General features: G+C 48.0%; 1 protein-coding gene across 2 annotated transcripts in view; it reads right to left on the minus strand.

Moving 5' to 3' along the window:
- Window positions 1–14,772, minus strand: part of ptpra (protein tyrosine phosphatase receptor type A) — a 46,986-nt gene extending 32,214 nt beyond the window's left edge. The window contains exons 1-11 of one of the 2 annotated variants that reach the window (XM_072459526.1): window positions 14,727–14,772; window positions 14,577–14,655; window positions 13,669–14,136; window positions 13,452–13,542; window positions 12,727–12,800; window positions 9,285–9,421; window positions 6,886–6,976; window positions 6,708–6,784; window positions 2,765–2,801; window positions 2,587–2,684; window positions 1,041–1,160 (exon numbers count right to left, since the gene is read on the minus strand). In XM_072459526.1, coding sequence (XP_072315627.1) covers window positions 1,041–1,160; window positions 2,587–2,684; window positions 2,765–2,801; window positions 6,708–6,784; window positions 6,886–6,976; window positions 9,285–9,421; window positions 12,727–12,800; window positions 13,452–13,542; window positions 13,669–14,136; window positions 14,577–14,649 — 1,266 coding nt within the window. In that variant the 5' untranslated portion in view covers window positions 14,650–14,655; window positions 14,727–14,772. Of the gene's footprint in view, window positions 1–1,040; window positions 1,161–2,586; window positions 2,685–2,764; window positions 2,802–6,707; window positions 6,785–6,885; window positions 6,977–9,284; window positions 9,422–12,726; window positions 12,801–13,451; window positions 13,543–13,668; window positions 14,137–14,576; window positions 14,656–14,726 lie in introns of those variants that run through there. The other variant, XM_072459525.1, reaches the window with a different exon arrangement.
- Window positions 14,773–15,127: the final 355 nt, after the last annotated feature.

The raw sequence follows: 15,127 nt of genomic DNA on the forward strand, positions 1-15,127 counted from the left end.
TGTAGTTTGTCTCACCTGTTGTATGCAGAACTTGCGTACTGTGTAGTATGTCTCACCTGTTGTATGCAGAACTTGCGTACTGTGTAGTTTGTCTCACCTGTTGTATGCAGAACTTGCGTACTGTGTAGTATGTCTCACCTGTTGTATGCAGAACTTGCGTTCTGTGTAGTTTGTCTCACCTGTTGTATGCAGAACTTGCGTACTGTGTAGTTTGTCTCACCTGTTGTATGCAGAACTTGCGTACTGTGTAGTATGTCTCACCTGTTGTATGCAGAACTTGCGTACTGTGTAGTATGTCTCACCTGTTGTATGCAGAACTTGCGTACTGTGTAGTTTGTCTCACCTGTTGTATGCAGAACTTGCGTACTGTGTAGTATGTCTCACCTGTTGTATGCAGAACTTGCGTTCTGTGTAGTTTGTCTCACCTGTTGTATGCAGAACTTGCGTACTGTGTAGTTTGTCTCACCTGTTGTATGCAGAACTTGCGTACTGTGTAGTATGTCTCACCTGTTGTATGCAGAACTTGCGTACTGTGTAGTTTGTCTCACCTGTTGTATGCAGAACTTGCGTACTGTGTAGTATGTCTCACCTGTTGTATGCAGAACTTGCGTTCTGTGTAGTTTGTCTCACCTGTTGTATGCAGAACTTGCGTTCTGTGTAGTTTGTCTCACCTGTTGTATGCAGAACTTGCGTACTGTGTAGTATGTCTCACCTGTTGTATGCAGAACTTGCGTACTGTGTAGTTTGTCTCACCTGTTGTATGCAGAACTTGCGTACTGTGTAGTTTGTCTCACCTGTTGTATGCAGAACTTGCGTACTGTGTAGTATGTCTCACCTGTTGTATGCAGAACTTGCGTACTGTGTAGTATGTCTCACCTGTTGTATGCAGAACTTGCGTTCTGTGTAGTTTGTCTCACCTGTTGTATGCAGAACTTGCGTACTGTGTAGTATGTCTCACCTGTTGTATGCAGAACTTGCGTTCTGTGTAGTTTGTCTCACCTGTTGTATGCAGAACTTGCGTACTGTGTAGTATGTCTCACCTGTTGTATGCAGAACTTGCGTACTGTGTAGTCCACTAACACAGTGGTGTCCTCCACAGAGACTCTGATGCTGCCGTACGTCCAGCAGCCCTGGTCCGGCCAGTACTGCGCACATTTACACTGAAAACACATGAAATATACAAGTATAATACATATACAAGTATAATACATATATAAGTATAATATATATACAAGTATAATACATATACAAGTATAATACATATACAAGTATAATACATATATAAGTATAATACACGCTCTTAACCCTTCGGGGTCGACGCCCGCGCCGACGCGTGTGAAAACATGGTCGGCTTTAGGACCCTGTAGCATGAAAACCAAGCAACGTAGACGGCTGCCGTTGACGTCATACGGAAGTGGAGACCAGAGTAATTGTTTTAATAAAATCCACCCGATAAAACCAAAGTTATGATCATTTCAATTCCATTAAAAATGTGCAGAAAAATATGCGCTCTTTTCTATGCGCGTTACATTTCTTATAATAACTTTGTCGTCTTTTGTGATAAAACGAAACGGAAAAAAAAAGTTAGCCTTGTGCTAACCCGGATGTTCAGGACGCACAGGAGGAACGTAAACATTAGTCACATGACAAATGGTCAAAGAGGAAGAACGAACGAGAGGAATCATGCTGTTTTTGAGTAGTTTCTGAGAGTTTTAGTATTTCAAGTATTTCATTGTCAGTAATATAGTTGTGAAGCAAAATGAGGGGCAAACTTCATGTTGATCAAGTTTAGACCTGGTTTAGACCCGCTTTAGTCCTGGTTTAGTCCTGGTTTAGTCCTGGTTTAGTCCTGGTTTAGACCTGCTTTAGACCTGCTTTAGTCCTGCTTTAGTCCTGCTTTAGTCCTGGTTTAGACCCGCTTTAGTCCTGGTTTAGTCCTGGTTTAGTCCTGGTTTAGTCCTGGTTTAGACCTGCTTTAGACCTGCTTTAGTCCTGCTTTAGTCCTGCTTTAGTCCTGCTTTAGTCCTGGTTTAGTCCTGGTTTAGTCCTGGTTTAGTCCTGGTTTAGTCCTGGTTTATTTAGACCTGGGTTGGACCTTGTTTAGACCTGGTTTAGTTAGAAACGCCTGAGGATTTACCTACTTTCTCTTGTAAATAGTGGTTTATTGCTTGTATATATCACAAGAATTCTTTGATATGTTCATATTTGCACCTTGTGGTTCAGTTTGAACCTTTTTAAACGCTTGGTTGAGCATGTTTGAGGGTTTTACAATGAAAAAAACATATTTTTTCTAGACGGACTTTGTGTTTTCTGTGTGTGTTTAGGTCCAGTATGTTGAAATAGTTTGTCAAAGTGAAAAACTAACTAGCTGATCATACATAGATATATATATAGGTGAGGTTGTGCTGAAAAAAAGATACCCAACATTGGTCTGGTAAACATGTCTTAATGTAGTATATCAGGGCAAAATTAAAGGTACCCAAAAACGGCCAAAAAAGCTCCGGACCCCGAAGGGTTAAGTTGAAAGAGTCAAACCTGCGACTGGCAAACAGGGGGCGGGGACTTTCAGCTCGTCACATGACTCACCTCTTTCCTCTCTTTCAGGTTGGTCACCATGACGATGGTTGATGTGTTTTGTTCCCAGATCATTCTCCAGAAGTCGTTCACAGTTTCCTCTTTTGGCCCTGACACCAACAACAAACACAACTAAAAAAACGCTCTCAATAAATCAATCAATTCATAATAATTAATAATCATGTTTTACCTTGAGCAGCGATGAACTTGTTCTTGTCCTGATAACCCTGATGAGCACAGGAAACATTATAATAACACGTTTATTACAGCGACATATGAAGGAGGCTTTATGGTAATACCATGATTATTACAGCGACATATGAAGGAGGCTTTATAGTAATAACATGATTATTACAGCGACATATGAAGGAGGCTTTATAGTAATAACATGTTTATTACAGCGACATATGAAGGAGGCTTTATAGTAATAACATGATTATTACAGCGACACATGAAGGAGGCTTTATAGTAATAACATGATTATTACAGCGACATATGAAGGAGGCTTTATAGTAATAACATGTTTATTACAGCGACATATGAAGGAGGCTTTATAGTAATAACATGATTATTACAGCGACATATGAAGGAGGCTTTATAGTAATAACATGTTTATTACAGCGACATATGAAGGAGGCTTTATAGTAATAACATGATTATTACAGCGACATATGAAGGAGGCTTTATAGTAATAACATGATTATTACAGCGACATATGAAGGAGGCTTTATGGTAATAACATGTTTATTACAGCGACATATGAAGGAGGCTTTAGATCAGTGGTCCCCAAACTTTTTGACTCAAGGGCCACATTGGGTTCTAACATTTGGCCGAGGGGCGGGGCCAGGAGAGGGGCGGGGCCAGGAAAATATGGTGTGTTTGTGTGAACGAATGAATTACTATAAATGACACGCAAGATTTGACCTGTAACTTGTAACAAAGCAACAAATGCATTAAATAATGATTAATTATCTACTGTCTTCTACTGTCCACATGAGTCTTCTACTGTCCACAAGAGTCTTCTACTGTCCACAAGACTTCTACTGTCCACAAGAGTCTTCTACTGTCCACAAGAGTCTTCTACTGTCCACAAGAGTCTTCTACTGTCCACAAGAGTCTTCTACTGTCCACAAGAGTCTTCTACTGTCCACAAGAGTCTTCTTCTACTGTCCACAAGAGTCTTCTACTGTCCACATGAGTCTTCTACTGTCCACATGAGTCTTCTACTGTCCACATGAGTCTTCTACTGTCCACAAGAGTCTTCTACTATCCACAAGAGTCTTCTACTATCCACAAGAGTCTTCTACTATCCACAAGAGTCTTCTACTGTCCACAAGAGTCTTCTTCTACTGTCCACAAGAGTCTTCTACTGTCCACATGAGTCTTCTACTGTCCACAAGAGTCTTCTACTGTCCACATGAGTCTTCTACTGTCCACAAGAGTCTTCTACTGTCCACAAGAGTCTTCTACTGTCCACAAGAGTCTTCTACTGTCCACAAGAGTCTTCTACTGTCCACAAGAGTCTTCTTCTGTCCACAAGAGTCTTCTACTGTCCACAAGAGTCTTCTTCAGTGTCAAACACTTGCTCTTCCTGCTTGATTGGCCCCAGTGGCCGTTTGTGGTGAATTTTATTTTCTGCACGCCATAGATTTTCTTGTGCGAGCAGCGCACTAAGTGCGAGCAGTGCGCAGCTGCGCGAGCAGCGCACTAAGTGCGAGCAGTGCGCAGCTGCGCACTAAGTGCGAGCAGTGCGCAGCTGCGCAGGTGCAGCTTAGAGGGAACAGTGCCATCTCTTGGGGAAATGTGGGCATTACAGGCCAAAGGTAAAATGAACGGCCACAGTATCGTGAGTTTGAATCCCGACTCCGACATTTGCTGCATGTCCTCCTTTCTCTCTCATCATTCCCCTTCCTTTCTTTCTCATTCCATCTACTGTCTAAAAAAGCCTACGGCAAAAAAAAAAAGAATTTAAATTTTTTTTTTTTTTTAATATAACTTGGACAAGCTTGGCGGGCCGGATTGAAAGGCCCAACGGGCCGGATGCGGCCCGCGGGCCGTAGTTTGGGGACCACTGCTTTATAGTAATAACATGTTTATTACAGTGACATATGGGGCACTTACGTTTATGAAGGAGGCTTCATAGTAATAACATGTTTATTACAGTGACATATGGGGCACTTACGTTTATGAAGGAGGCTTTATAGTAATAACATGTTTATTACAGTGACATATGGGGCACTAACGTTTATGAAGGAGGCTTTATAGTAATAACATGTTTATTACAGTGACATATGGGGCACTAACGTTTATGAAGGAGGCTTTATAGTAATAACATGTTTATTACAGTGACATATGGGGCACTTACGTTTATGAAGGAGGCTTTATAGTAATAACATGTTTATTACAGTGACATATGGGGCACTAACGTTTATGAAGGAGGCTTTATAGTAATAACATGTTTATTACAGCGACATATGGGGCACTTACGTTTATGAAGGAGGCTTTATAGTAATAACATGTTTATTACAGTAACATATGGGGCACTTACGTTTATGAAGGAGGCTTCATAGTAATAACATGTTTATTACAGTGACATATGGGGCACTTACGTTTATAAAGGAGGCTTTATAGTAATAACATGTTTATTACAGTGACATATGGGGCACTTATGTTTATGAAGGAGGCTTTATAGTAATAACATGTTTATTCAGTGACATATGGGGCACTAACGTTTATGAAGGAGGCTTTATAGTAATAACATGTTTATTACAGCGACATATGGGGCACTTACGTTTATGAAGGAGGCTTTATAGTAATAACATGTTTATTACAGTGACATATGGGGCACTAACGTTTATGAAGGAGGCTTTATAGTAATAACATGATTATTACAGTGACATATGGGGCACTTACGTTTATGAAGGAGGCTTTATAGTAATAACATGTTTATTACAGCGACATATGGGGCACTAACGTTTATGAAGGAGGCTTTATAGTAATAACATGTTTATTACAGTAACATATGGGGCACTTACGTTTATGAAGGAGGCTTTATAGTAATAACATGTTTATTACAGTGACATATGGGGCACTTACGTTTATGAAGAAGGCTTTATAGTAATAACATGTTTATTACAGTGACATATGGGGCACTTACGTTTATGAAGGAGGCTTTATAGTAATAACATGTTTATTACAGCGATATATGGGGCACTAACGTTTATGAAGGAGGCTTTATAGTAATAACATGTTTATTACAGCGATATATGGGGCACTAACGTTTATGAAGGAGGCTTTATAGTAATAACATGTTTATTACAGCGATATATGGGGCATTAACGTTTATGAAGGAGGCTTTATAGTAATAACATGTTTATTACAGCGACATATGGGGCACTTACGTTTATGAAGGAGGCTTTATAGTAATAACATGTTTATTACAGTGACATATGGGGCACTTACGTTTATGAAGGAGGCTTTATAGTAATAACATGTTTATTACAGTGACATATGGGGCACTTACGTTTATGAAGGAGGCTTTATAGTAATAACATGTTTATTACAGTAACATATGGGGCACTTACGTTTATGAAGGAGGCTTTATAGTAATAACATGTTTATTACAGTGACATATGGGGCACTTACGTTTATGAAGGAGGCTTTATAGTAATAACATGTTTATTACAGTAACATATGGGGCACTTACGTTTATGAAGGAGGCTTTATAGTAATAACATGTTTATTACAGTGACATATGGGGCACTTACGTTTATGAAGGAGGCTTTATAGTAATAACATGTTTATTACAGCGACATATGGGGCACTTACGTTTATGAAGGAGGCTTTATAGTAATAACATGATTATTACAGTGACATATGGGGCACTTACGTTTATGAAGGAGGCTTTATAGTAATAACATGATTATTACAGTGACATATGGGGCACTTACGTTTATGAAGGAGGCTTTATAGTAATAACATGATTATTACAGTGACATATGGGGCACTTACGTTTATGAAGGAGGCTTTATAGTAATAACATGATTATTACAGTGACATATGGGGCACTTACGTTTATGAAGGAGGCTTTATAGTAATAACATGTTTATTACAGTGACATATGGGGCACTTACGTTTATGAAGGAGGCGTTAATGAAGTCGGAGTCTGGAACTCCCTCGAGCTGCGACAGATGAACTCTGGAGTGATCGTCTGAGACACAGCGTTATCTCACATTTACAATGAAGGACCTCTGCAGTACACGAATATAAAAGTACACATATATAAAGTACACAAAGTACTGCAGAACTCACATGGCAGGATGTTGACGTATCGGTTCTTCTCTTTGTTTTCTTCTTTGGACGCAGCGTCACATGACGCCTGGATCGGACAAACCGGCAGCGCCTGAAACACAAATATATGAAATATTTGATCTTCACAAACTGCAGCTCGCCTCATGTGGATCATTGTTCAGCACATGTACAAACTCTAACCCTGACGACATTTGAATGATAAAAAGTGTGAACGTCAGAGCAGAATGTTCTGGATATTTACTGTGTGAACGAGCTAATCACATGTTTAAAACATGTATGACCAGTAAACAAACTACATGTCATTATATATTATTGTATAGTATTATATATTATTATATATTATATATTATTGTACAGTGATCCCTCGCTATAACGCGGTTCACTTTTCTCGCTGCTTCGCGGATTTTCATCATGCATTGTGTTCTGCATTCTGATTGGCTAAACAGTCTCTCCGCGTCTTCTCTACCTGTGTGTCAATAACGTTATGGATTAATATGAACACGTACGTAAAACCGCTTGCCAAATTGAAGTTTGCAAAGCCGGTGAGAGCGGCGCGTGTGAGAGGCCGGTGAGAGCGCGCGTGTGAGAGGCCGGTGAGAGCGCGCGTGTGAGAGGCCGGTGAGAGCGCGCGTGTGAGAGGCCGGTGAGAGCGCGCGTGAGAGGCCGGTGAGAGCGCAGCGTGAGAGAGGCCGGTGAGAGCGCGCGTGAGAGGCCGGTGAGAGCGCGCGTGTGAGAGGCCGGTGAGAGCGCGCGTGTGAGAGAGGCCGGTGAGAGCGCGCGTGAGAGGCCGGTGAGAGCGCGCGCGTGAGAGAGGCCGGTGAGAGTGCGTGTGAGAGGCCGGTGAGAGCGCGCGTGAGAGGCCGGTGAGAGCGCGCGTGTGAGAGGCCGGTGAGAGCGCGCGTGAGAGAGGCCGGTGAGAGCGCGTGTGAGAGGCCGGTGAGAGCGCGTGTGAGAGGCCGGTGAGAGCGCGCGTGTGAGAGGCCGGTGAGAGCGCGCGCGTGAGAGGCCGGTGAGAGCGCGCGTGTGAGAGGCCGGTGAGAGCGCGTGTGAGAGGCCGGTGAGAGCGCGTGTGAGAGGCCGGTGAGAGCGCGCGTGTGAGAGGCCGGTGAGAGCGCGTGTGAGAGGCCGGTGAGAGCGCGCGTGTGAGAGGCCGGTGAGAGCGCGCGTGTGAGAGGCCGGTGAGAGCGCGCGTGAGAGGCCGGTGAGAGCGCGTGTGAGAGAGGCCGGTGAGAGCGCGCGTGTGAGAGGCCGGTGAGAGTGCGTGTGTGAGAGGCCGGTGAGAGCGCGCGTGAGAGGCCGGTGAGAGCGCGTGTGTGAGAGGCCGGTGAGAGCGCAGCGTGTGAGAGGCCGGTGAGAGTGCGCGTGAGAGGCCGGTGAGAGTGCGTGTGTGAGAGGCCGGTGAGAGCGTGTGTGAGAGGCCGGTGAGAGCGCGTGTGTGAGAGGCCGGTGAGAGCGCGTGTGTGAGAGGCCGGTGAGAGCGCGTGTGTGAGAGGCCGGTGAGAGTGCGTGTGTGAGAGGCCGGTGAGAGCGCGCGTGAGAGGCCGGTGAGAGCGCGTGTGTGAGAGGCCGGTGAGAGCGCGCGTGTGAGAGGCCGGTGAGAGCGCAGCGCGTGAGCGTGTGAGAGGCCGGTGAGAGTGCGCGTGTGAGAGGCCGGTGGGAGCGCGCGTGTGAGAGGCCGGTGAGAGCGCAGCGTGTGAGAGGCCGGTGAGAGCGTGTGTGAGAGGCCGGTGAGAGCGCGTGTGAGAGGCCGGTGAGAGCGCAGCGTGTGAGAGGCCGGTGAGAGCGCGCGTGTGAGAGGCCGGTGAGAGCGCGTGTGAGAGGCCGGTGAGAGCGCGTGTGAGAGGCCGGTGAGAGCGCGCGTGTGAGAGGCCGGTGAGAGCGCGTGTGAGAGGCCGGTGAGAGCGCGTGTGAGAGGCCGGTGAGAGCGCGCGTGTGAGAGGCCGGTGAGAGCGCGCGCGTGAGCGTGTGAGAGGCCGGTGAGAGTGCGCGTGTGAGAGGCCGGTGAGAGCGCAGCGTGTGAGAGGCCGGTGAGAGCGTGTGTGAGAGGCCGGTGAGAGCGCGTGTGAGAGGCCGGTGAGAGCGCAGCGCGTGAGAGGCCGGTGAGAGCGCGCGTGTGTCCCACCGGGAAGAGGCCCCGGGGAAGACCCAGGACACGCTGGAGAGACTATGTCTCTCGGCTGGCCTGGGAACGCCTCGGGATCCCCCCGGAGGAGTTAGAGGAAGTGTCTGGGGAGAGGGAAGTCTGGGAGCCCCTGGTTAGACTGCTGCCCCCGCGACCCGGCCCCGGATAAAGCGGAAGAAAATGGATGGATGGATGTATGTCATTATATATTATTATATATTATTGTATATCATTATATATCATTATATATTAGTATACTGTGTGTAAATCGCCTCACATTAAACTCCTCCCTGAAGAGCTTGTTGTCGTCTGCCATTCGCCGGTTCATTTCCTCCTCCAGTTTGTCGACAGGAAGAGGCGGGTACTTCCTGTTTGTGCTGGGCGAGCGAGCCAATAGCGGCACACTCTGCAGCTCTGCAACACAAACACAACCAGAGCCTGTGTAACAGGTCCTCGTCTGGTGAATGTCGCGCCCAACTCCCACAGCCTTTGTGTCCCACAGCGCCACCAAGGCCCCTGGAGTCTGTGTCCCACAGCGCCACCAAGGCCCCTGGAGTCTGTGTCCCACAGCGCCACCAAGGCCCCTGGAGTCTGTGTTTGTGTCCCACAGCGCCACCAAGGCCCCTGGAGTCTGCATTACAACCTGGAAGTTCACGTTTAAAGAAACTGAATAAACTGATCTCATCTCAAATGTGAAACGTTTCAGTCCAAAAGGTGTTTTGTCTTATTCATAAATACTGAGACACGTTACCGTTCCTCTACTACTGCGACTACTACTGCGACTGCTACTGCGACTGCTACTGCGACTGCTACTGCGACTGCTACTGCGACTGCTACTGCGACTGCTACTGCGACTGCTACTGCGACTACTACTGCGACTGCGGCTGCTACTGCTGCTGCTGCTGCTGCTGCTGCTGCTGCTGCTGCTGCTACTGCGACTACTACTGCGACTACTACTGCGACTACTACTGCGACTGCGACTGCTACTACGACTGCTGCTGCTACTGCGACTACTACTGCTACTACGACTGCTGCTGCTGCTGCTGCTGCTGCTGCTGCTGCTGCTGCTGCTACTACTGCGACTACTACTGCGACTACTACTGCGACTGCTACTGCGACTGCTACTGCGACTGCTACTGCGACTGCTACTGCGACTGCTACTGCGACTGCTACTGCGACTGCTACTGCGACTACTACTGCGACTACTACTGCGACTACTAATGCGACTACTACTGCGACTACTACTGCGACTACTACTGCGACTGCTACTGCGACTACTACTGCGACTACTACTGCGACTACTACTGCTACTGCGACTACTACTGCGACTGCTACTGCGACTACTACTGCGACTACTACTGCTACTGCGACTACTACTGCGACTACTACTGCGACTGCGACTGCTACTACGACTGCTGCTGCTGCTGCTGCTGCTACTACTGCGACTACTACTGCGACTACTACTGCGACTGCTACTGCGACTACTACTGCGACTGCTACTGCAACTACTACTGCGACTACTACTGCGACTACTACTGCTACTGCGACTACTACTGCGACTACTACTGCGACTACTACTGCGACTACTACTGCGACTACTACTGCGACTACTACTGCGACTACTACTGCGACTGCTACTGCGACTACTACTGCGACTACTACTGCTACTGCGACTACTACTGCGACTACTACTGCGACTACTACTGCGACTGCTACTGCGACTACTACTGCGACTACTACTGCGACTACTACTGCGACTACTACTGCGACTACTACTGCTACTGCGACTACTACTGCGACTGCTACTGCGACTACTACTGCGACTACTACTGCTACTGCGACTACTACTGCGACTACTACTGCGACTACTACTGCTACTGCGACTACTACTGCGACTACTACTGCGACTACTACTGCGACTACTACTGCGACTACTACTGCTACTGCGACTACTACTGCGACTGCTACTGCGACTGCTACTGCGACTACTACTGCTACTGCGACTACTACTGCGACTACTACTGCGACTACTACTGCGACTGCTACTGGGACTGCTACTGCGACTACTACTGCGACTGCTACTGCGACTGCGACTACTACTGCGACTACTACTGCGACTGCTACTGCGACTGCTACTGCGACTACTACTGCGACTACTACTGCGACTACTACTGCGACTACTACTACTACTGCGACTGCTACTGCGACTGCTACTGCGACTACTACTAAGACTACTACTGCTACTGCGACTACTACTGCGACTACTACTGCGACTACTACTGCGACTACTACTGCTACTGCGACTACTACTGCGACTGCTACTGCGACTACTACTGCGACTACTACTGCGACTACTACTGCTACTGCGACTACTACTGCGACTACTACTGCGACTACTACTGCGACTACTACTGCTACTGCGACTACTACTGCGACTGCTACTGCGACTACTACTGCGACTACTACTGCTACTGCGACTACTACTGCGACTACTACTGCGACTACTACTGCGACTGCTACTGGGACTGCTACTGCGACTACTACTGCGACTGCTACTGCGACTGCGACTACTACTGCGACTACTACTGCGACTGCTACTGCGACTGCTACTGCGACTACTACTGCGACTACTACTGCGACTACTACTGCGACTGCTACTGGGACTGCTACTGCGACTACTACTGCGACTGCTACTGCGACTGCGACTACTACTGCGACTACTACTGCGACTGCTACTGCGACTGCTACTGCGACTACTACTGCGACTACTACTGCGACTGCTACTGCGACTACTACTGCGACTACTACTGCTACTGCGACTACTACTGCGACTACTACTGCGACTACTACTGCGACTGCTACTGGGACTGCTACTGCGACTACTACTGCGACTGCTACTGCGACTGCGACTACTACTGCGACTACTACTGCGACTGCTACTGCGACTGCTACTGCGACTACTACTGCGACTACTACTGCGACTACTACTGCGACTACTACTGCGACTGCTACTGCTGCTGCTGCTGCTCTGCTGCTGCTGCTGCTGCTGCTGCTGCTGCTGCTGCTGCTGCTGCTGCTGCTGAGCTTCTGAATGACAAATTGAAGTTAAAGCCACAGTGTGTCACTTTGTGCTCCTGCAGGAACGTTCTCACTCTCAGGGGAACATAATGCCTGACCTGTCCAGCAGGGCGCGCTGTGTCCTCAGTTCTATTTGAACCCGTCACTTCTCTTTGAAACTCTTTAATTAAACTGATTCTCGAGTTTCTAAACTTCTAATGAATGAGACAGTTTTAGAGTCAAATCTTTCTCTTTCGTTATTATTTATGAAGGAGATGTAAATGTGATGATGTGCTGCGGCCAGATGGGGGCGCCAGACACATTACAACATTCATTACTTTGTATTTATGCCTGAAAAAAACAAGTGTGTTAAAAATGATTTAATAATTTAAAGTTTTACACTGAACATTCTTTTAAACTAAATGACATTGACTTTTGCAGCGTCCACACATTTCTTATGGTCGAGAGCGTTTCTACTTTTACTTTATGCAGTTCAAATACATTTAAATAACCTGATGTAAGTTTTCATTATTTTGTTGACATGAAATATGAATAAAAGTCACAGTGAGTCAGAGTCACACCTTCAACCAGGCGTCACCGTGGTAACCGAGCATGTGGGTGGAGTTACAGTGGATGTGTTTGAACATGATCACGTGACTCACCCGTGTCCTCAGAGCGTCCGTTTGTCAGTCTGAAGGAGCTGGAGTGGCTCCCGGCCTGTTTGTACTTCTTAAACCTGAAGAGAGCAGAGGGTTAGACACACGGGAGGGCATCTGAGGCACGGGGAGGGCATCTGAAGCACGGGGAGGGCATCTGAGGCACGGGGAGGGCATCTGAGGCACGGGGAGGGCATCTGAGGCACGGGGAGGGCATCTTAGGCACGGGGAGGGCATCTGAAGCACGGGGAGGGCATCTGAGGCACGGGAGGGCATCTGAAGCACGGGGAGGGCATCTGAGGCACGGGGAGGGCATCTGAGGCACGGGGAGGCCATCTGAGGCACGGGGAGGGCATCTGAGGCACGGGGAGGGCATCTGAGGCACGGGGAGGGCATCTGAAGCACGGGGAGGGGGAGGGCATCTGAGGCACGGGGAGGGCATCTGAGGCACGGGGAGGGCATCTTAGGCACGGGGAGGGCATCTGAGGCACGGGGAGGCCATCTGAGGCACGGGGAGGCCATCTGAGGCACGGGGAGGGCATCTGAGGCACGGGGAGGCCATCTGAGGCACGGGGAGGGCATCTGAGGCACGGGGAGGGCATCTGAGGCACGGGGAGGCCATCTGAGGCACGGGGAGGCCATCTGAGGCACGGGGAGGCCATCTGAGGCACGGGGAGGGCATCTTAGGCACGGGGAGGGCATCTGAGGCACGGGGAGGGCATCTGACACACCTGAGCATGTACAGGATGATGATGATGAAGATGATGACGAGCAGAGACGACAGAGCGACCATCACAGCGATGATGGGAACGTCCTCAGAGTCTGAAACACAAACATGCTCTGAGTTCACCAGGTCTGAACCGGGTCTAAACCGGGTCTAGGCCGGGTCTAAACCGGGCCTAGGCCGGGTCTAAACCGGGCCTAGGCCGGGTCTAAACCGGGTCGTACCGTGGGGCGTGGAGTGGGAGGTGAAGTCAGGCTCAGGATCGTGCGTGGTGTCGGTCTCCAGACTATAGTCTCCGTCGCTCGGGTCGACAGTGGTGAGGTCAGACGCGATGCTGGACGTGTCCTGCAGGGGCGCTGTGGGGCTGTGGTCGGGCGTGGCAGCTGTGGGCGTGGCAGCTGTGGGCGTGGCAGCTGTGGGCGTGGCTGTGGGCGTGGTCACGGGCTCCTCAGCAGTGGCGTCTGGACTCGGCTCGTCCGGAGGCGGCGCAGACAGAACCAGAGTCGAGGCATCATGACCCGAGGACGGAGCGACCTCGGGCTCAGCGGTCGGAGACAGAGTGGGCGGGGCCGAGGTGGCGATGGGCGTGGTCAGGGGAGGCAGTGTGGGCGGGGCTGTGGGAGTGGGAGGGGCCGGAGGAGCGTCCGTGACAGGGGGAGAGTCCAGAGTGACTGTGGAGGCAACGGAAGGACCTGAAGGAGAAGAAACGAGAAGAAAACGAAGAAACATAATGAATAAACGAGAAGAAACAAGAAGAAACGAGAAAGAAACGAGAAGAAAATGAGAAGAAAATGAGAAGAAACGAGAAGAAACGAGAAGAAACGAGAAGAAACGAGAAGAAAATGAGAAGAAAATGAGAAGAAACGAGAAGAAACGAGAAGAAACGAGAAGAAAATGAGAAGAAAATGAGAAGAAACGAGAAGAAACGAGAAGAAACGAGAAGAAAATGAGAAGAAAATAAGAAACGAGAAAAAACGAGAAGAAACGAGAAGAAAACTAGAAGAAAACGAGAAGAAAACGAAGTAACATGATGAATAAACAAGAAGAAACGAGAAGAAACAAGAAGAAACAGAAGAAACGAGAAGAAAACGTGAAGAAAGCGAGAAGAGCGGGGTCTCAGCAGTGGTTTTACCTGAGTGAGGGGCGTGGTCCTGAGCCGCTGTGGCCCTCAGGAGCATCAGCAGGAGGAGGGCGCGGTGACCCATCCTGCCCTGGACACAAACAACATGATCTTTACAGATGTTCACAGACGTTTGAAGGAGCCGAGTGTGAAAGATCTCACCTGACGAGGAGCCGCCTCACTCAGGCATCCGCTCGCTCTCGTCCTGAAGAAGAAACAAACCGGCTCAAGGAAACAAACTGGCTCAAGGATTCAATGATCAAAAAAACATAATCCAATCGTTGCCGGGACTTATTGTCATATTAAAAATCGAACCCTGTGTAAAAAGAGCCCCCCCTAGTGCTATTTCTGTAGTCACATCACACAGATGGGAAAACAAAATGCGAGTCAGGCCCGATCTGAGAAATGTGATTCATATTCCCTGTGAAAAGATAAAGCCCAGTCTCACTGAAACTAGTCTGAAACTTGCTGTGCTAAATGTCAGATCCTTATGTAACAAATCTCTCTTAATTCACAATTGTATTTCTTCTTATAATCTTAATTTTATGTTTTTAACTGAAACA

This window comes from Eucyclogobius newberryi, unplaced genomic scaffold (assembly GCF_026437365.1).
Source record: "Eucyclogobius newberryi isolate DKJ021-1_F unplaced genomic scaffold, fEucNew1.0.hap1 SCAF_23, whole genome shotgun sequence".
NCBI classification, from domain to species: domain Eukaryota; kingdom Metazoa; phylum Chordata; class Actinopteri; order Gobiiformes; family Gobiidae; genus Eucyclogobius; species Eucyclogobius newberryi.